Genomic DNA, 24,036 nt, shown 5'->3' with positions numbered 1-24,036 from the left:
GCCAACGAGGAGAAACGCCACTGCAGAAGGAGATTCTGAAGAGAAGAATTTCCCCGAAGAAGAGTTATTTGCTAAAGATGATGAATCAAATGCGAATTCTACTAGACCAATTTCAGTAAAATACCTTGGAATAGAGAAGCAAAAGAAGCCACTGGAGACGAAGAAACTACAGAGACCACAGAAGAAGAAGAGAAGATTGGAAAGCAGAAGTCAGGCAGAAAACCTGATTACAACGACGCTGATATGGAAAGCAGAGACGAAACAAAAGAAATTAAAGAAGGTGAGAAAAAAGAAGCGAAAAAGCAGATTCAGAAGATCCAGGAAGAAAAGTGAAAATCTTTCATAATGAAATAACGATTTTGATGATTCCTGATTTAGACTTTTTCTCGACTAGACGAATTTCTCCCGATTTGACTAATGGACTATTATTTTAAAGACGTGAACTAATTAAAGAAGACTGAAGATGATGTCTAAGGATGAAATGTATGAAGGAAGACGGCTTAAAGAAGATGATTTTGAGAAGACGCATTCGAATGACGGATCTTGAAGATATCTACGACGCATTCAGAAGACGTATCCAGACGTTATCTAAGAAGACTCATTCAGAAGACGTATTCAGACGATGTTTGAGAAGACGTAAATACAAAGACGAATCCAGACGAATTGTTCCAGACAACATCAAAGGAAGACGTGTTTGTGAAATGTATGTATTCAGATAGACTGTTCAAGATGAACGAACACTGAAAGAGCATTTAAGAAGAGCTAACGCCGTTATTTCTGAGGATGTTAAGATGATAAGGGAAGATGGCTGAAATAAACCATTTAAGACGACTTTTTCCTCAATAGTAACAAAATCTTTTTTTGTTTTTTTTAAATTTTATTTTTCAGATCCCTAGATGTAGATGGTGGTGCTACGAGAATGCGAGGCCGCATTCCATCAGGATGGACGAGCATTTGTGGGATGGCATCGTTCATTATAATCGGATGACGCGACAAGCTGTGAGAATAAATCTTTTACTTTTCCGATGACAGAAGTCAGACGATTTCGCCATTAAGACGATGACGCGATTAAAAGATGTTTAAATGTAAAAGACAGTCGATTCTCTTCATCTGTATATATAATTTATGTAAATTCATCTTTCTACACATGTAATCCTTTTGTAGTCTGTAGCAACTATTCATGTTTCATTAAATATTCAAGTTTTACATAAATCGGACTAGTTTATTAGCCCCTAGACAGCCACATCAGAAGTAATTTTACAGAACTCATATTCCTAGATAGTAAGTACCGATTCTATAATACTATATTTTAACATTTGCTACATGGCTATTTGGCAACATTTGCTAAGGCGGGTGGGTGACAATGGCATAATGCAACGATATACATTTTATGCAATGACTTCGCTAAGATTTATTATACCAAATATTATATGCTTCTCATACCAGATTATACCAAACATGTCAAAGCTTATTTATGCTTATTAATGCTATTGGTTGCTAGTGATCCCCAGGCTGACGGCAAATCGATATCAACCATTACCTAGCAGCTTATTAAATTTCGATACATATTTTAACTAAAACTAAATCGAAGTACAATTGCGCAAACGAAGTCTGTCTGTTGGTTGTCGGTGCCGGATAATCCTGTCAAACGTAAATAAGAGCATGGAAAAACATGAATAAATTTCTGAAGTTTTGTCATGTATTAAAAAGCAAACGGTAGCCTTTTTTATTGAATTTCTTCAGTTCTTTCTCCAGTCTCCAGCAAATAACACAACATCTAGAAAACTGTTCTTTTGTTGCAACTCATTTTAATATTTTTCTAGTAGTTTTATCTTTCCTCATTAAATGAAATTCCTAGAGATTTAGTATATAAAAGGAGAAATGTTGCTTCGTAGAAACATGTGTGCCTGAAGAAATAAGATATAACAGTAACAATTTTAATTCAAGAATGTGAAACAGCTGTTGTGCTTAAATATGTTTAGCTAATTCAATTAGCCTGTATTTATAAAACTAATAGAATAAAATTATAATGGCTCTGATAACTTTATGCATTTTGGTCATAAAATTTGTCTACTACACCGTAAAAAATTCGGCATCAGCTCAGTAATTTTGAATGTTCATAAAATAATAGATTTAATTTTATTATTAAAATCTTCTACAAATAACAGAGTAGAGGATTTTGATTTAAAAACGTTCCATTTTACCACTAAATGTATATACTGAAGTTCCATTTTAGAAATAAATAATTACAGAAAACATACATCTACTCAGCACAATTTTGCAGAACAACGATGTCATTTATTACTATGAAATGTATCTCATACGTTTATTATTTCTTCGCAACATGAACTTGCTATTTTATTCTTCATAATAAACATCTATGTATATGATGTCATAAAATGAAACATCATTCCAGGATACAATAACTGGTGATGCGAAGTTTAGACGAAAACTAAATTATGTTCCCAAGCGAGCCAAAGTTATATTGACAACTCATAAATTTCCTCTTTTAATATACGCTGAGATGAAACAAAGTTTGTCCTCTCCCAACAATCTTGGAATCTACGAATGACATACCGTAAAAAAAAATGCATGTGTAAAATTTGATCTGCTTTCAATGAAGTATTTCAAATACAATATGTGAATGTTTCTTTTTTACGGCTATTTGCATGCATGAGTTTTATATCACATTTCTTTAAAAAAGGTTTGTTTCTAAATTTGATTATCATTAAGAAATATTCGCTTGAGCAACTACAATTTATTTTCACATTTCGTTCAGTGAAGTTCTTGACGATCTGAGGCTTTCTAAATAAAATTCCATGTAAAAATATTCAATATACCGTTTAAAATTAAAAAAGAGAGATTAACGGACGAACAATTTTCATAAATTTAATGTTTGTAAAAACCTGGATAATTTAGAATCTTGTTTAAAGAGTCAAGTGATAACAGATTACTGATTTTTGTCTGCAAGAAGCGCATGAAACAAATGACACTTCATTTTACATTCAAAGTAGCCACTTACCTGTCCAGTCCAACAACTGTTAGTGTATATACCGAAACGGAAACTGAAGCATGCTGCACAAATTGGACAACTGGACAGAATTCAGGCAGAAATATCCATCTGCCCAAAACAAAATCGGTATATGTGAAGGGGATTGAAAATACAGCCATCGTGACGTCAGATAAAGCTAAATTCACCAAGAACAACCGAATGGATCTTCTTTTGCCCAAGAGTAGAACAGCGATTGCAGCGCCATTGCCTCCTAAAGCAGCTAGTGCCGTGCAGCTGTACAAAACGACCAGGAAGAGCTGCAAACCTGGTCCCATTGCTTCCAGCGATGAATACAGTTCATCCCTATCCAAATAAGACATATTCGACTGATTCCAATCCATTCTGAAACAAAAGAATGTCTGAATTAGTACGTAAACGGAGTGAAAAAATAAAATAATTGAAGAATTTGAATTATCCTTTGGAAATGATTAGTTTTATTATTCATCTTTACATCGTTTTCGTCACGCTCTTCATTTTTAAATGCCATAAGTAAAGCTTAATTGAATGGAAAACAGTAGAGCGAAGTAAGTTCTGCAATATCCTATTAATTCGCAATTCCAAAAAATGAAAATAATATGATACAAATGAGGTTTTTTATCAGATAAATTTAATACTACTCAGTTTGTATGCAATCTACATAATTATATATGTATAAATATGTGTGTGCGTGTGTGTAATAACGTCTAAAATATTGATGGCATATGGAAATGCAGAATGTTGAATACGTAATGAATAAGAATTTTGATTGCGTAGATTATTGATCTATAAGGAACTTCAAACTCGTAATCGAGGCAGTCTAAATGTTTATCTTTATTGAAAATAAAAAGTGTTGCATCACAAACAACTTTCTACATTAATTGTGCTTGTTTCGAAATGGGTAATTCTGATAGCTTTGCAATAAGACAAGAATAGCAGCAATAAGACGAGAGCAAGTTAAGTTGGACCGAAGATTTAGAAAGCGAGTAGGTTGCATTCAGGATGAAATCTTAATTTAGAATAAGTTAGTTTCGGTTCTCAATGAATCTGATTGGATATTAATACTGTTGTAAAATTATTATTGGCTGCTTGAGTTTTAGTTCCATTTACATCACCAGCGTTATGTAAAAGTCATATGACATGGAATAGTTTCGAAATGCAGCAGTGCAGAAAAAAATTGCTCTTTTTCGACTAGAGAGGGGAACTACCAAATTAAGTATTAAGGGGTTATTTAATTTAATACTCAATATGCATTTCGAGAAGAGAAAAGTAGGTATCTAGACTGCAGTAATCAATTTGTCGTGTATTTAGACTATCAAATATTTCCGCTCAAGATGCTCAGATGGATTTCATTCTGGGGAATTACGCGCAAATAGAAATAACTTATTATCTCTTTTTATGTTTCTCAAACTATTTGCCGACAGTTCTAGCATGGCGACATATTAATATCATTGCTGTTCTTGTCTTCAAGTTGCGTGCATCTTATCCAGGGTCACTAAGAAAGAGATATTTCTTTTCTGTGTTTCCTCAAAAATCATTAAAGTAGATTGAATAATAGGGATCATCAAAGTACATTGAACGTCAAAGGATTTCAGTGTTTTCTTAGAAATAATCAAATGCGCATATGCGTCAGATTACAACGGTACGCATTCTTCTGCATGCTTCTCGCGCTCTCGAAGTTAAATGCACAGCTATGACAAGTTGCCAAATTAAAATATCAGTCTAAATGCACAAAATGTTATGAATTTTGTTCCATATTATAAAGCTGCAGTCGCTATGCTGCCTGAGCTGAAAGACGAAATCGAGATCAGTATTTTTAATTCTCAAAATCTTGTGTTCCTATTTCCATATGAAAAAAAGAAAAACTCTTTTGATTATGAGTGTAAAGTTGATTTTAGATAATAAGTTATTTTTATGTTACTTCTTTCTTATAACTTCTGTTTCTTCCTCAGCCTTCGTCAGATGCATATTAGGTATGCATATTAGGCTAAGTTTAAATAGCTTAGGTAATAGAAAATAGTTTAGAGAGAAAGTTGTGGTAATACACTAAAAACCAGTTCATTTCCTGAGTCCTCCAGCTGCCTACCAATCTAAGACTGGCGACTGATTTTTACATTTAAGCGCATAGCTTTTAAATAAACCCCTAAGTTACGTTTTAGCTTTTGCCTGTATTCTTGGAATTTAAGGCTTTTATTTAAGCATGAAGACCAGAACTCGTTGGAAGTACAGAAAGGATATTATATAATTTCATAATTAATTATATTTAATTTTCTATCGAGAGAGCTACCATATTCATTATATGAAGAAAATCGCATTTGCTCTCACAAATGGGAGAAAACAGCATCCTTTTAGGGAAAGTTAATGTAAATTATGCTTATGTCCTCTTGAAATAGTAGTTGTTGCGACAGCGAGTTTTGAAGAAGAGAAGAGAGTGGAGTGCTATTGTAAAATACTTTTCCCGGTGTGAAATATTACTTTCAAAAATTAAATAGTGTAGGCGCCATATTATTTAGGACATGGCGCGAGCGAATTGTATTGACATCAGAGTTTTTAGTAAATAGATTTTCATGGGTACCTACTTCACTAAATTTGTAACAAAATACATCAAGATTCTTACTGCCGCTTTCTATGCATTTTTTTACTAATTTCACTCATGGATCTTTGAGCTTATAAGGTATTTTCTGCCTCTTTTCCTCATGTCTTCGTGGTGTATCGGTAACATACTCGACTCGTATTCGAAAGGTGGAGGTTTCGAGTCCCGGGGCGGACATTGCACACATTTCACGCCTCCAGGATAAAAACGCCTAATGGCTGTACAAGTGGCACCCAACTAAAAGGTGGTGGACAATAATTCCTCAACTTCAGGCAATTGGCCTCATCCCCAGTCGCCGTTTAATAGGGGGAGTATATAAGGTATTTTCTCCATCCTTTCCGCATGCCTTTGTGGTGTAAGCACACTCGACGCGTTTTCAGACATCCAGGGTTCGAGTTCCGGTGAGGGCATTGCACATTTTCCGCGTTTTCTGCTTTTTTTTAAGAGGGGAAAAAACTAATAACTCTACAAGCTTTAACTTCGTATCATCCATGAAAAAATCTTGAAATAAAAAATAAAAAGTTAGGGAAAGCAAAAACACTTCACCGAACTGACGGCTGTAATCCATCTACGCAAATATGTTTTAAAGCTGGTTGAACTACATATCTGTATGAGTACTCTGGTATCAGATTCTAGGCTAAAAAGGAATCTCATTCAGTCTTCTTCGAAAGTTAATCTGGAATTTGAAGTTTCATTAAAATTCACACCGTACGGGGCGTCGTGCAAAAATACCACAACCGTGCAATCTTCTGGCCACGGTAAAACGCGATATCGGTCGTCCAGTCGCCCGTGTCGTGTGTCTAGCGATTTCTCCCGCTGCCTGCCGCCTGTCTCTTCTGGCCTGTAAGGCAATATACCGGTCATCTGCGGGTGTGGTTCCTCGTGGACGACCACTACTAAACCCCCGGATAGCTGTTCCTGTAGTTTGAAATTGTCTCCAAAGTCGTGAAACGATGCTGTGAGCAATTCCGAATTCTGCAGCCACACTTGTCACACTGCGGCCTTCCTCCAGCTTCCCAATGATTCGACCTGGGGTAAAAGCATCCAGATGTCGTCTAACAGATTGATTATTCGCCATTTCTCGCTGAGGCAGCAACTCGGTGTGATTTTAACTGCTATACAGCGTGCAATCTCTTTGCCAGAAATACTGATCTTACACCGACAACATGCTTTATACTACTCAGACACTCCCCCATTACGTCTATCTGCATATCTGCACATGTGCTACCGTACATCACCTTACTTAATCTCCTGAATGGTCTTTCTGTCCGCTCTGCCTCTTCGTTCAGCTGATATGCTAATTTTTCGACTTCGTCCTTAATTTTTGCACACCAGTGTATATTGCATATGCTCAGACATCATTTTTTCCTTCTTGTCTGTGCTATAAGAATACCAGCGAGCCGAAGAGATTTAATTTACACATTCAAGTGAGTCCATTGATTGTTCTTGGTAATTTTTTTCGCAACCCCAATTTCAAGTTGGCATAAGTTGAGATCTAGATAATCAAGAAAAGAGGCAAACAGGAGTAAGAGCTTAAATGTGATGTGTATGACAACCAGAATATTCAGAGGATTTTAGATCCATCAACGTATTGGAGAAAATGATGTATTACGAACTATGAAGGATGTATTCGCAAAATCAAGAACCAATAAATAAAGTCATTAATGATAGACGAAATTTAAATAAAATTGTGAAATCAGAGGAAGGAAAAAGCTAAAATTTCAGGAAGTTCAAATTTCATAAACAACTCATTTTGCTGGTACTGATTCTAACATGTATACACTGAAGCTATGAATACCGCAAAATTTTTTCTAAGGAAACTAAATAAATATCGAAATTAAATGTGGCGGTCATATAAGGATTAAATTATTGATTGGATATAAGATACAAAACATGATTTTTAAATCTTGTATATTTCAATACATATACACAGGGACTAGGTGCCTATTACTTGTGTATCAATAATCAAAAGGAATGTTTTGTAGACTTAATTGATATTTGTTCCAGATGCATTTCAATCTGTTACTAACCGAAAAGGATAAAGCTATGCTGAAATTAAAGCTTTGTATAGCTATGGCAACGAAAACTAATTATAGCAAAATAAAGACGAAATTAGTGCAAACTCTAGGTTTTCTTAATATAAATTAATCTAACTTCTAAGCTTGGAAGACGAATTTCAGTTCCGGCTTATATTACAACTCAGAACTTGAACGACCACAATGTCACATAAATTTAAACAACAACTTCTGACATCTGCGCATATTGTTCGCGCACCACTATGCGAGGCATAGTTACTGTCTACCAGAGTACACGGAATGAAATTCGTGAAGAATGTATGATCTGCAATCGTAATTTATCCTCTTAAATATCCTGACAGTTGCGCAAATCAGATGCGCTGTAGCGACAACCGTTCATTCATTGCCAGCCAAAATATAAAATTTTGCATTTTCCGTCGAAAACTGTATGCGTATCAATTTGCGTCCAATTTGCTTTATATCTTCTCGGTGCGTCCTGGTACGTCGTTTTTTTTTTTTTTTTTTAGTCCAAAGGGATTTGAATCCCGAAGGACTATTAGTTTCGTTTTGGCATTTTGCGTCGGACGGATAAATGTCGGTTCACTTTTCAAACTGTTGCCATAAAATGTTAGAGTCCTGCATTATATTTGAAGAAATTAAATAATGAAAATCTGCATAAATGTATGTATATTTCTCACATTGTCATAAAATAACGGTACATAGAGTCATCGAATTTTGAATAACGTAATCCTCCAACGAATATGAGCATGTGGAAGACCAAATTTGAAATTTGAAATTTGTTTTATGATCGATTTCCTATTTTTTAAAACTTTGAGGAATTTTTGATTAACAAACTCAAGGATTTCAAAGCGAGCAATGGCAACGTTGTGCAGAAAAAACATTTTTATCTCCAGCGCGTGAGTCTCTGTATCGGAAATTCTAAAGATATGCTCGTTTTAAAACTATTTTGCGATATTGCTGTTGCAATCGATCTTATGGTTTAAGTGCGAGGAACATGATATTTAATAAAGAAAGGTAACACACAAAATGTTAAAAAACGCCCCTTTGGACGTAATTTAAAATCTGAAACATTTCAGTTTTTTTTTTTTTTTTTTTTTTTTTTTTTTTTTTTGTCTAACAGTGTATATACCAAACTCAATTAACAGTGAGGAGCTAAACTTTTAAGAGAGAATTTTTTAAAAACTACTCGTGCGATTTTTGCAAATCGTGGCAGTTTTGTATAATTTGAGTAGTAGAATCCAAATATGGAAACAAATTGGCATGCCATTTCAGAAAATGTCCAATTTTGTGTCAAAATACTTATATTAGAACAATGCTATATTTAAATCTAATACATATCCTAAGTCGCGCTTTCGAGACTTGGAAAACGCAAACTGAAACGGGAGATATAGAACTGTCTCTTTTTTTACCTCTCGGTGTATATGAAAAAACGCGAAAATGTAAGGGTTTTGTAATATAAAAGAGTTTGTTATGTATCTCTCTCAGTGTTTGCTTTATTTATTTATTTACACGAGAAGAAAACAATTGGATTTATTGCCGTGTATAAAAAGATGTTAAATTAAATCATCAATGATTAACTATAAGTTTCATGAAGATTTGCTTGTATTCTGATTTGCGAAGGAGGTTTACTTATCTGCTTTAAATAAACTGCGTATTTATAATTCGCCTTGTGTCATTAATTTTATAAAAATGGAAATACTGTGACTTAACCAGCTTCTCTTGAATTTGAAAGTGGTCGGAATAAATTTAAGCTAAAGAAAAGAATTTATCATGAGGGTAATCTCATGCAAAACGCTCAGAAGAGAAGTGAAAAATTTTATATTTTAATTCTATCTGTCAGAAGTTTGCAAATAAATTAGTTGCAAGAACATGCTAGTTATGAATTCATGCTGCGAGCAAAAATACCAACTAGAAGTAGCTGCTTAAAATAATAAATAAAGTCTTAAAAAGTAAATAAAAGTAAACGAAGTAGCGCATCTCAGCAACTAATCTCCTAATCTTTAATGAGCAAAATATTTTTTATATTAAACACATTGTATTATTAGAATGTTTTTTTTTTATTCAAATATTTTGCATTTTGCATCGCTGTTCAAAATGCAAAATCAAATTTAAAGTATTTAAATCTTCTAAAATAATGTATTTTAGAAGCAAAGTAATGAAAATCATGGACATAATAAGTTACTTAAATAAGGAAATTTATATTTCTAAAAAATGCAACAGAACGTCATTAATTCGAAATGTGAACAGAAACAGGACAATAGGACCTCATTAATTCGTAATGTGAATAAAAACAGGAATTACAGTTTTATGAATAGGTGAATGTCGGAATTAAAAGAAACAAAGGAAGATATAACTTGAAAGGTATTAAAAGGTCATACAAGTTTCTTAAAATATTATAAAATTCAAAATACGAACCATCAGTACTGTTTTGAAAAACACTTTACTCTATGCTGACACAAACAGTAAATTCACAAATTATTCATTAGTAATGACTTACATGCAAAAAATTTCGATTGCCTAAATGAATTTACTTAAAAGATAATTACCTGATCTCGGTGTTATGGAACTTATTGATAGAAGCAATTTCATAAGTTGATACATTCTCGTTATACCTTGTTTCGCATATTGTTGTCGTTGTTGTGACTTATAACCTTTTTCTAACAGAAACATCAGATCAAGCTCACGAAATTCATCGTGGCAAGGAGTCAAGATTGCGCCTGTCGTTGCCAAGAGCCTTGGACACCATACAGATGACAGTACGACTTTGCTCAGTTCCAGGATCTGAGGATCTCCCACCTCTCTTTCCGTACCACTAACCTCTCGAAAAGACTTTCAGCACGCCTCATATTTAGAGTGCCCCTACGCCGTAAAGACATGATGCATTTATAAACATCCATACCTTCTCCGGCATTCGAACACGGGGCCTTCGGTACAGCAATCAGAGTCGCTAGCTACTATACCGGTTGGGCGGCATTTCGCATGTATAATGATAAAATTTAATTGTTCCTCTTAACTTCTCCCAGTTCTGTTTCTTTTACCGTTATTATTGACATAATCGTCTTCGTGAGAACTCGTTATAGGGAGCTGTCACACCATCTATAATTCACTCCACGTTTAAGATTCGCTCATCTTCACAAAATTGTTTTCTGAAAATTCTGTTAAGATTTAATTTTCTCTTTATTACGTTACTCACCTATAGCCGATCTTTATATTTCACATTCAACATTGAAATAATTTATATTATCACTTATTGTCTGAATAAGCAATCTTCCGATTAATGGGGTCCAAATAAATTAGAACTTATTATACGTCTATGTTCATTGTGTTAATTAAATAATTTCATGTGAAAGCATAAGAATTTATAATGAAAACATATGATCGCCTGCAGAGGAAATCTAATGCTATAAGTCATCTTATTCATTTATCGAAAAATATAGGTTATTAAAATGAGAATATTTATATTTTCGTCAAATATTAATAATTCAGAAATATAGACAATTCAGAACATAGCATTTAAAAACGTGTGCAAAATCTATGTAACTTTTTTAAAAATTATAATGAAATGAGTTATATCTTTTTCTTCAGTTGATAAAATCACATTAAATTAAAAGACCTGACTGCTTGTCAGGTAGATAGATTTTAATTTAAAACGTGAAGGCAGAAAACACAGATCCAGGTTGTAGGGTTTATATTTATTTTAACTAACATTTATTTTAAGTTTAAACTACCTTTCCTGTCAAGCCTTACTTTCCCCTGAAACTGCCAATGCCAGAGTATGTAAATTTTAGTAGAACGCGCAAAGATTCAAATTATCAGCGGAAGTATTCTGAGTTAAATAGAAAGGAAACGAGTTCGAGGTGTGCTGTTCTTACACCACGAGCGCGGAGGTAGTTAGCCAGAAATTGATGAACCCCGCGTTTCGGCCTGTGTGCTTGCCTGGAAGAAATGTTAATCGTTCAAGTGATCTTCAAGTTTGCTGAATTAGCAGCGGTATTGTAAAACGCGGTGAGGTTAGTTACTTTTAGAGAGCCTCGTAGTTAGAGTCTTGTCTTTAGTTTCTTTTCATGTTATTATTTTTATTTGACCGCCGAGTTGGCGTAGTTTGTGAGCGTCAAGAGCACGCACGTGTAATTTATTACGTTGAATAAAAAGGGACTTAAACCCTTAACAAGACTCTGTCTTTTATCCAGTTTCAACAGTCACCTCTTGGTTGCGTGCAAGTTGGAGGCGCGCAACGCTACATTGGCGCCCGAACACTTATCGAACTGAAATGGCCGAAAATTGGATGGAAGCCGCTGGACAACACCAAGAAATAGCAAGCCAATTGGAAGGATTTGGATACCTGGTCCAGACTTTGAGAGCGTCAATCAAGCCAAACGTCAATTTCGACGGAAAAAATTCGGTGCGATATTTCTAGAAGGCCTAGAAAATCACTTTCAGCTTTCACTTTCAGTGCCTGAAAGACAAAAAGTTGCCATCGCCACATCCGCACTAAGACGACAGGCCGCGCTATGGTGGAAAAATATAGGCAAATTTTTATTAGGGGAATTTGGAAGCCAGACATATACATTTGAAAATTTCAAAAAATCGTTAGTAAAGGCCTTCCCCATAGTGAAAGATCGAGCAAGGCTGGAAGCCGAACTATATATTTTCTATCAACGGGATATAGAAGATTTGACGGACTTTATTCTACGAAAAATTAAGCTGACGGATATGCTGTATGGGAAGAAACCCGATGCGGAGATTATTGAAATAATCTTACCAAGATTGTTACCCGCTGTTCAAAACTACTTGGAAATTAGAAACACAAGCACATTGCAGGAGCTCTTCGAATTGGCGGTGAAGTTTCAAAATCGCAGAATAGCGGAAAAAGCTAGAGGGGCAACGTATTCTCAAAGTACCCGAAGGAAATCTTCAAATGAGGAAACCAGAAATGGAAATCGCTCTTATGGGGGAAACAGCTATCAAGCTAACTCATCGAAACTCGAAGGTCAAGACCCAAAAAGAAAATTCGAAAATAAACATCCGCGTACCCAGAAGGCACAAATTGAAAGGAAAGCTTTAAACGAGTAGAGGGGCCTGTGAAAAGGAGGGTCCAGACCCCGGAAGTTTTAAAAAAACCCTCAAAAAGACATTTAAATACGGTCATCGTAAAAAACTCACATCTACCAATTATACAAGTCCTGGTTGGCGATGTACCAGTAGAAGCCCTCATCGATACAGGAGCAGAAGGAAATTTTATGAGCGAAAATTTCTTCAAAAAGAATTTTTATAGGGTACGATTATTTAAAACCAAAAATACGGAAATTATAGCGGCGCAAGGAAAACATGTCACTGCATCGGGAAATTATCATTAAACATACAGGTAAAAGAGGAAAGCCTCAAAGTATTAATTTTTGTAGTGAAGAATCTGCAAAACCCTCTTATTTTAGGTATAGAGTTTTTAAGGGCCGCGAGGGCCAAATTGAATTTTCAAGACAGTTCCGTGGTGCTGGAGATGGACCAGAGGGTGGTGGAACCTGTGGAGAAACCGCAAGTGGACCTTAGCCATCTCAATGACCATGAAGGGCAAGCAATACAGCAAGTGGTGAGTAATTTTTCTAACTTGTTTTCAGAAAAGCCGGGAAATTGTCAAATAGTTATTCATAAGATACAATTAACTGCCGAAAAACCTTGTAGGACTAAACCTTATCGGTACGACAAACAAAAAGACGTAATCATCGAAGAACATATTCAGGAAATGTTAAAGAATAAAATAATAACGCCCATAAATAGTGAGTACGCGAGTCCAGTCGTACTATGTAGGAAAAAGAACGAGTTTCCTCCTTCGGATAAAAGGGCTTGGAGGTTTGCTATCGATTACAGAAAACTAAATAGTATTACTAAATTTCCAGTTTACCCTTTGCCGGTTATAGAGGAAATTATTAGACAGATCAAATCGACAAGATACATTTCTACTTTGGACTTAACGTCTGGCGACTAACAAATAGCTATGAGACCCGAAGACGTACATAAAACCGCGTTTATAACAAAATCGGGCACTTATGCATTTTTACGCATGCCCTTTGGGTTGTGTGGGGCCCCATCAACATTCTAGAGAGCTATGGACATTGTTCTAAAGCCTGTCCTAGGAAAATCAAATTTAATTTATCTAGATGATATAATTATAACGAGTAGTACATTGGAACAACACATTAATGATCTAGAACAAGTTTTTAAATTATTAAAAGAGGCCGGTCTTACAATTAACGCCTCAAAATGCAAGTTCGCAACTAAAGAACTTAAATATCTCGGTTATAAAATTTCGCAAAAAGGGTATAGAAACGCAAGATTCAAAAATAAAAGCCATCAAGAATTTCCCACCGCCCAACACCGCCAAGAAACTTGCTTCCTTCCTTGGGTTATGTTCTTACTATCGGTCTTTCATAAAAGATTTCGCTAATATTGTTGAACCACTCTTAGTAAGCAAAAGAAGGAGAGGTAAATTTACGTTGACAGCGGAAGCAAATACAGCTTTTGAAAGATTAAAAGAAGCGCTCATCAATGCCCCTGTTTTAAAATTCCCGGAGGGGGACGAAAACCTGGAAATTGCAGCAGATGCGTCAGACTATGCGGTGGGTGCGGTTCTTGTGCAAAATAGCCATCCTCTGGCATTTTTTAGTAAAACGTTGAATCAGACACAAAGGAATTATACAGCTACAGAAAGAGAAACATTAGCCGTATTAATGGCTGTACACAAATTTCGAGTTTATTTCGGCAAAGCGCAACAGTCTTTTCGGATCATGCGGCTGTTGGTAGACTTTACTCGGGGAAAAACCTAACGCCCAGGTTAATAAGATGGGCTTTAAAACTCCAAGAATATAATATCAGAATAAACTATAAACCGGGTAAGGAAAACAATATAGCTGACGCACTTTCTCGTATAAAACTGGACGATGAAGGAAATGAACTTAAATGCGCTGTGTTGACTTCAAAAATTTTAGATTCTAGAGATACGATTATTACTGAACTGAAAGCTAATCCTGAATTTGGAAATATCTATGCATATTTGAAAGACCCCGAAAGCTTTGAGCACACAGATACCGATGCGATAAGAAATAGAGCAGAAAACTATGAAATAATAGATAATTTATTATTTTATACGAAAACAACAAACGAAAATCTTGAGTACAAACCAGTCATCCCAGCCTCGCTTTGATTAAGCATTTTGAAGGAATTACCCGACGCGAAAACAGCGGGTCATTTAGGGGTCAGAAAGACTTTAAAAAGGGTACGCGAGGCGGTATATTTCCCGCAATTATACAAAATAGTAACTGCGTATGTCAGGTCCTGCAATCAATGTCAGTTAATAAATGATATTAATTACAGCCCGGCCGGGTACTCAAACAGCATTCGCGCTACATTTCCGAATGAAATTTTAGGCATAGATCTTCTTGGTCCCTTCCCCCAGAGCGAGTTAAATAAAAATCGTTTTCTTTTAGTAATAGTAGATCATTTTTCAAAATGGACAGAAATTGTTCCACTTAAACGCGCGTCAGCCAAAACAGTCGCAGATGCATTCTTACACAGATACATTTTAAAATACGGTGCACCGATAAAAGTCATTAGCGATAACGGAAAACAATTCATTAGTCACATATTTGAAAACATATGCAATGGACTTGGCATACGCCATATCAAAATGGTTCCGTATAGACCACAGGCAAACATAGCAGAAAGAGTGAATAAAAACATAGTAAAAATAATTCACATTTACGTGAGCACACATCACAAGCGCTGGGATGGCTACATAAATGAATTAGCTTATGCTTTAAGAACGGCAAATCACGATACTACGGGAAAAACCCCAGCAGAATTATTTTTAGGCAGAAAGTTAATTACGCCTTTAGATAAATTATTCTTTGTGCAACAAAGAGAGCAAGAGTTTAAACAGAAAGATGTGAAAAAACTGATTGATCAGGCGCTTAAAAGCTCGGATACGGCAAGAAATAAGCAAAAAGCATATTATGATAGAAAACGCCGTGAAGCAGATTTTAAAGTCGGGGATAAAGTATTGAAGCGGAAATTTTCTTTATCAAGTGCCCCAGACAATTTTACGGCAAAGCTAGCTCCAAAATTTGAAGGCCCCTATGTAATTCAGGAAATCAAAGGAGTCTTATTATATCTTAAGAACGAGAGAGGAGAGATCTGTAAAGCAAGTCCCGACCAGGTGAAAAAATACTATAATCCAAATGATTTTGAAATCCTTAAAATTTTCTTGCAGGACTCAAGTCTAAACGAAGTAGAAGGTCCAGAAATAACAACAACCGTTCCACCACCCAAGAAGCAGAGAACTAAAGAGAGACCTAGCCCTTCTACAACCCGGACGACGGTATCAAAAAGAAAAAATAAAAACTTTCAAACTCCAGCATTTAAGAAAAACAAGAATACAGATGCACCGCGTAAAGAAACCGTGATAAAGAGCAAAACACCACCTATAACGGATCGCAGGAGAAATTATACATCAAGGAGAACGCGCCCAGGGCCAGAGAGTCAGGTGCCAGCAAGGCCGCCGTTCCGGAAACTGAAACGGCAGCAGGAGGAACAAAAATACCAGGAACAACAGAAGAAATTCAAGAAGGACTCCAGACCGGAGGACGTCAAGACCAGCCGTCCCATGGAAAAACGGAAACGACAACAACCCGACGATTACTCCGCCAAGAGGCCAGCATGCAGAGGACGCAAAAGAAAAACTAATGTGGACGACACTCGGAGGTCAGTAAGGAGAAGATTGACGTCCATGAAACCGATAACTTGGGAACAATATTGCCAGAAAAGAATGACGGACTTTCAATCATCGAAAACTCAAAGATAAGTTAAAATCTTCTATAATTTTTTTTTTCTCTTTTGTTCCGAAATGTTATGCATAAGTACGAAGTTCTATGTTTTGACGAAAGTCAATATGTCTCGGTTGAGACTTAGTTTTGTTTTACTTTATTTAGCTAAGGCAAAAGTATTATATTCTTTAAGTATAAAAGCTAAGAACAAGCATTTTCTGTTGGTCGAAAGACTAATTCTGTTATATTAAAGCCAAAGTTTGGCCGAAGATAAAAATAACTTCGTATTCTTGTATTAATAAGAAGTTTAGTTTCAGTGCCGCCAGCTTGGCGAAGAATGAGTAAAGTAAAAATTTATTTCTCTTATTCATTTTATGGTAAATTGTAAAAATCATATGTATTAAAATTTTGTAAATGTACGTAAATACTTGAATGTTATGTAAAAGTAGAATTTAGTCTAGAAGCATAAAATTTTAGATGCTAAAAGTAAAATGCTCAAAAGGAATGAATTCAAAATTTAAGTATTAAACTGTAGATAAAGTCATGCTTTAGAGCGAAAGCCTGCATGTTTAAAGATGAATGAGGGGGAAATTAGAATGAATGTGTTTCGTAGGGTTCTCCACCTACACTTGAATTTTTAAGAATGTTAAAGTAGCTCATTGAGTTGTAGAATGTCGAGTAAGGTGTGTCTGTTTGGTCGTTGAATTCTAACAAATCATGGTGGTTAGGGGAAGTGTTGTAAAACTAAAACACGAATATTCCCGTTTGACACCACACATGGTGGAGAGCCAGGGTAAAGTTAAATTAATGCTTGAAAAATTGAATGAATGTGAATTAAGCAATAACTAAGGAAAACGAATCGTTTAAAAACAAAAATTTATTGTGTCAAGAAAGTGTAAATTATAAAAGATACTGATACTTATTCCTTCCAGATGCTGGAAGGAAAAGACCAAGATTGATTGATGAAGTCCAGGAAAAGTTGCTGTGAGAAGAGAGAGTTATAAGTATACACAGAAATTTAGTATACAATTTGTTACATAAGATTTTTTTGTGTAAACGAGGTTCTCGAGAGTTAGTTCAGAATTATAGAAACTTACAACAGGTCGTTTGTAGGACCTGCTTCCAAGTTTTCCAAATTCTGGCAGCGGCAAATGTAGGGTTTATATTTATTTTAACTAACATTTATTTTAAGTTTAAACTATCTTTCCTGTCAAGCCTTACTTTCCCCTGCAACTGCCAATGCCAGAGTATGTAAATTTTAGTAGAACGCGCAAGGATTCAAATTATCAGCGGAAGTATTCTGAGTTAAATAGAAAAGAAACGAGTTCGAGGTGTGTTGTTCTTACTCCACGAGCACGGAGGTAGTTAGCCAGAAATTGAAGAACCCCGCGTTTCGGCCTGTGTGCTTGCCTGGAAGAATTGTTAATCGTTCAAGTGATCTTCAAGTTTGCTGAATTAGCAGCGGTATTGTAAAACGCGGTGAGGTTAGTTACTTTTAGAGAGCCTCGTAGTTAGAGTCTTGTCTTTAGTTTCTTTTCAGGTTATTATTTTTATTTGACCGCCGAGTTGGCGTAGTTTGTGAGCGTCAAGAGCACGCACTTGTAATTTATTACGTTGAATAAAAAGGGACTTAAACCCTTAACAAGACTCTGTCTTTTATCCAGTTTCAACAGTCACCTCTTGGTTGCGTGCAAGTTGGAGGCGCGCAACGCTACAAGGTAAAGCGAAGTATTAAAAATTTGGGGTGTTTATGTGTTCCTGAATCTCTGCGTACAATTTAATAATCCAGAGACTACAATGCATTCGGCCTCAGATTTTTGTCTTGATTTGCATGCCTTGAGGCACCAGCCAGTCTGAGGTCATGAGGCACTAGCCATTTCTGCTTTAAAATAGGAATTGTTCAATGTTATACACTGTAGAGCAGAGGTGGGCAAAAGCCGGCCCTTTTGCTTACTTTATTCGGCCCGTTGAAAAATCCTGCATGCAATTTTTTTAATGTCTTATATGCCGCAACATCCTCTTAAAATATATCTTATCTAATCTCTTATATATATGTCTTATATCTTAATAATATATATATATATATATATATTATTTTATTATAATAATTAAATTATTTATTCGTAGGCCTTTGTAAAATTAGTGAATCTAAAAAAAAGAAAAGTTGACTTAGAGTGCAGAAATTTCAGTGAAGCATGGACGGTAAAATACCTTTTTACAAACATGGATAATAAAGCAATTTGTTTAGTTTGCCAGGAAACAATTGCTGTTTTTTTCAAGGAATTCAATTTAAACACACATTTTAAATCAAAACATCCAAATTATGCATCACTTTCTTTAAAAGAACTTCAAAGTGCAGCAGAAAACATGACAAAAAACTTGAATAAGCAACAAAATATTTGTACCAAACAAAGCAATATCGAGAAATCTATCACAAAAGCAAGTTATGCTGTTGCACACAAAATTGTTAAGTTCTGTAAACCTTTTACTGAAGCAGAATTTGTTAAACAGTGCATGATACAAGTGTCGGAGATATGTTGTCCTGAAAAAAAAAAAAAAAAAAAACATATTTTTGAAAGTGTAAGCCTTTCGAGATGAACAGTGGTACGACGCATCGAAAATATTGCATAAAATTTACTTGATCAGCTAAGAACAAAAATTGCTGACATAATGTTCTCTGGCTTTAGATGATACGATGATTAGATAATGATCTGCGATATTACTGACACAAGTCAATTATTAACATTTATCCGAGGTATTAACAAGAAATGTGAAATTAGCGAGGAAATTCTTAGTGTGCATCCAACGAAAGATACAACTACCGGTGAAGACTTCTTTATCGCTGTTGAAAAGTGTTTACTTAAAGTAAATTTAACTTGGAACAAAATAGTAAGCATCACTACGGATGGCTGTCCTAGTTTAACAGGGACAAATGTAGTTTTACTAAAACGAATCAGCGACAAAGTAAAAGAGTTGCATACCGATTTTCTTAAATATAGTGCAATGACACAAGACCTGCATTCTAAATACCAAAGATTTCAAGATTTCAAAGTTATTGACAACCTTTATCATTAATTAGTCAAACTTTCAATTTTGACGTGCAAGAAGCTCCTGTTGAAATTCAACTGGAACTAATTGACTTACAGCCAAATAATTTACTAAAAGAAAATGTTCACTCAAACGAGTTGAGTGTTTTTTACGGTGCTCTGAATACAGAACATTTCAAAAAATTTTTGAAATATGTTCACAAATACCTAGTTTTATTTGGTTCAACATGTATTTGTGAAAGAACTTTTTCGTTAATGATTTACACGAAAAATAAATATCGATCACAAATTACAGACGAAAATCTACACTCGGTATTAAGGATTGCTGCAAGGGATTTGGATCCAAATTTTGAAGAAATAATATCAAATGAACATTACAGATTTCACGTTTCGCATTAACTAAAACTATTCTATTTTAACGTTTGATGTTTGTCTTTTCTTTTTATAATTCTATTTACTATTATATTTACTAAATGTAATATAAATATAAAAAATGTAATAACTATGATCAAAATAAAATAATTTGTATCGTTAAGATATAAATAAGTAAATATAAAAATAAAATCTTTCATTAACTGATTTATTTAATGACCATTAATTTAATGTAATGGATCATATTTCTTTAAAAATTACGTGGCATATTTTACTGGGCACAAATTGTTCGCATATACACCTAAGTAAGACAAATTTATTATTACTATTATCTTTTATTAACTGTCAAATTTCTCTGTCCAAATGCTTTAAATTTTAAAGTTTTTAAAGTTTAAATTTTAAAGTTTAAAATGATACTTATAGTGTTTTTGTCAAAAAAATTTTGTGGGCAAGGAAAAAACTCCACCGAAAACATTCGCGTGTGCACATGGTACGCGGTATAGTCCTCCGGCCAGGAAGGCATTTTGAAAATTTCATTTTGGCCCGCGCTCAAAAGTATTTGCCCACCCCTGCTGCAGAGCCGTTAGGTTATTTCGAAACAGGAGACATGAAAAAATGAGCAATGCCCTCACCGGGACTTGAACAACGGACCTATCGAATTCGCGTCGAGCTTGCTGACCATTACACCGCGAAGGCTTGATAGGAAGACAGATGATAGGTGAATGCAGGGCCCGGACACCCGGACGGCTTAATATCACAAATCGGGTGTCGTCCGGTCCCCGCACCTATTTAGAACAACACATCCCTGGCGACTTCCTGAGAGAGCTGCATCGGGAATATATTAATGTAGAATATGAGGTATTGACGTGGCTAAACAAGAGCGTGTGCATATATATGCTTCAGTATACAATTAATAAAATGTTTCATACACAGGTACATTGGTGGTATAGGTACATTGGATACATATGTATATTGGTCTAAGTAGTTAATGATATAGGCAAACAATAAGCACTTATACATTAGAAGAAATGAAGCACTGATAATACAACTGGCGCATTAATGCAGAAGATGACAATTAATGAATACACGTAATCGTGTGTCATCCTGTATGACTATACATAAACTACTAGAAATGATATGCATAGACAGATGCGAATGATGTCGATAAATGAAAACACATAATCATGCATTATTCTACTGGGCTATGCACACATCAATAAAAATGATACATACACACCTATACGTTGACAGAAATGATACACTGAGAATGAAAATTGTGTATCAGTGTGAACGATGACAATTAATGGTTACACGTATTCGTGTATTACCTTACTTGGCTGTACATATATATTAGTACAAATGATACACTTAAACATTAATGAAAATGAAATACTGAAAATGGCACTTGTACATTATACAATAGATGAAGAATAATGGTAACACGTAATCGTGTATCATCCTAAGTGGCTATACATACAGTAATAGAAATGATACACTTATACATTAATATACATTTATAACATGGTAAATGCTGCATTTATACATTAATAGAAATGGTTAATAGAAAACTGACAATGAAATTTTCACATTAATACGAAAGATGACAATTAATGATAACAAATAATCATATATTATCCTACTGCGCTATGCGTACATGAATAGAAATAAGACATTTTAAACACCTGTAAGTTGACAGAAATGTTGCACTGAGTGTAATGCTTGTGCATCATTGCGAGAGATGACAATTAATATATACACATAATTGTGTAGCGTCCTACGTGGCTATACATACATTAGTAGAAGTGCTACACTTAAACATTAATACTAGAAACGACACACTGAAGATGATACTTGTGGATAAATATGAAAGATGAAAATTAATAAAAATACATGAACATAAATTATCCTACATTATTAGAAATGAAAGTATACATTATTAGAAATGAAACCTTTAACACCTATACATTAATAAAACTGATACACTGAATTGCATATTAATGCGAAAAATGACAATTAATGATTATACATACTCGTGTGTTATCCTACATGGCAATATAGACATTAGTAGAAATGATACGCTTAAACACTGATACATTATTACAGAAGATGCACTGGAAATGGTACTTGTACAGTAAAACGATATATGACGATTAGTGATAACACATAATCCTGTGTTATTCTACATGGCTTTACATACATAGACAGGGATGGTACACTTAAAGAATGTTGTGCGTTAGATACAAAAGTGCGTTGATCTAGATATTTAAAACTAAAGTAATGGTATACAACAATTATTGATGATGCACTGGTGATTAATGAAATAACGAATGATAATTAATGACATACGTAAGAATGAGTGACAATTAATGAAGGCACGATACATAAGCACATTGCCATAGGTACATTGGATATAAAGGTTGGTTTTATGGAAAGGATAGAGTTGTGGTTAAGCCGAATCACACAAGTCCTGGCCTAATGCTTGCAGTCTGTCCATAATACTTTTGAGTTTTTTAATTACTACTGGTTGGCGAATAAAGAATCTTTTATAGGCTGGATCTGTGTTGTAACACGGCATGTGCCACTCTCGTGTTAGTGGGCAGGAGGTGACATAATGGTCCGGGCTACCTTGCTGGCAACACAAACAGATGTTGGTGTTTGTTATTCTTCGTTCTAGAAAATATTCCGGGAATGGACCATGACCCGTTATAAATCTGGTGATATGTGGCTGAGATATATGTTTGTCAAGGCTGACTTTGTGAGCGAATTCATAGGTCCTTCTTCCTTGCGGAATAGAATTCCACTCTTCCTGCCATTGCTTGAGTGCGGCGTTTAGAACAGCCTTCTTTACATAGGATTTTGGTAACTTTATTGCCAGTTGTTCCGCATCGAGATTGCTCGCGGCTTCTTTGACTAGTAAATCTGCCTCCTTATTCCCCTGGTGTCCAGCGTGTGCTTTAATCCAGAAGATGAGGATGCGTCCTTCGTACTGCTGCAGGGTTTGCTGAATGTCCCCTATGATGGGCGACCTGTGAAAAGGATTCCGAATTGCATAAATTGCTGACAGGCTGTCGGTGTGTATTTGTGCGGTGGAGTAGCTAAATTGACTCGCTTTTATGATTGCCTGGCGTATGGCTTCGGTTTACGCCTGAAAGACTGAGTTGCCTGCGCCCAGAAAGCCTTTCCAAGACCTTAAGGTGCTTCCATTTCGTTTGATGGTATAGCTATAGCCTGTATTCACCTGAGAGCCATCTGTATAAATCTTAAGGGCATTAGAATGATCGTTGTTGTCTTCAAGCATCGTTGTATAAGCATGGACATTCTTGCAGAAAAGGGCCGGGTGTACTTCCGCAACTTGAAGATTGCTCTCAAAGTCCTCCGGTAAGAAACAGAAGTTCTGGTATTGGGAAGGTTGCTTAACCCATTAACCGCCCAAACTACAAGGAATGTTTCTTTTCTCATGAAAATAATAACAAATATTAAATTAAGCATTTATAACATACATTTATATTGAACATTTAAAAAAAATGCTCTTACCTGTGGAAAACGCGAGTGTTGCGTTCGCGCAACGTCAGCGGAATAAGACTACGGATGTTTAGTGAGTAGGATTATACTCGTGTGATGTTTCTTTTGAGTGCAGCGCAGGGTTAGCTTTTAGCTGTATAACGTTTTATAAATTTACAAATCACTTTACTTGTAATGAATTTAATATTAAAATATACATTGTATTTCTTTTACAAATACAGATTATTTCAAATGAAAGATTCAAGCATGAAAAGCTTGATTACAATCATGATGTAAAGCTACATTACAGACTTTGCATCTATAAACAGTCTGGCTATGGTACTCTTTACAACAAAGTCTTTTGTTATCAACGGACAACGATAAAATATCTACCATCTCCATGCAATGGTTTTTGAATGCTGAATTTACTAGGTTTTCCTGTTGCTGATCTATTTCTGGCTGATTCTACACTCTCAATAGGAGTTTGAAAAAGGAATAATGCATTCTCGCGTCTAAAATCTAAAAGAGACTTTATATTTCCAGTAGTAAAAAGTGGTGATATTTAGTAAGTTTATATACTGTCTCACCTCATATAATTTATCAATATTGTCAATTTGAATATTGTCAAATGCAAATTCTGCTT

At 35.1% G+C, this 24,036-nt stretch overlaps 1 protein-coding gene across 1 annotated transcript in view; it reads right to left on the bottom strand.

The window, feature by feature from the left end:
- LOC118190346 (substance-P receptor-like) overlaps positions 1–24,036 on the bottom strand; it is a 347,815-nt gene that overhangs the window by 308,772 nt on the left and 15,007 nt on the right. Inside the window, exon 2 of the mRNA XM_085819277.1 lies at positions 3,023–3,394. Within this exon, the coding sequence (XP_085675403.1) occupies positions 3,023–3,393 (371 nt within the window). The 5' untranslated portion in view covers position 3,394. The remainder of the gene's footprint in view (positions 1–3,022; positions 3,395–24,036) is intronic.

This window comes from Stegodyphus dumicola, chromosome 6 (genome assembly GCF_044657685.1).
Source record: "Stegodyphus dumicola isolate Sdum_Otavi_A_Nest chromosome 6, ASM4465768v1".
Taxonomy (NCBI): domain Eukaryota; kingdom Metazoa; phylum Arthropoda; class Arachnida; order Araneae; family Eresidae; genus Stegodyphus; species Stegodyphus dumicola.
This window is presented reverse-complemented; position numbering and strand designations above follow the sequence as displayed.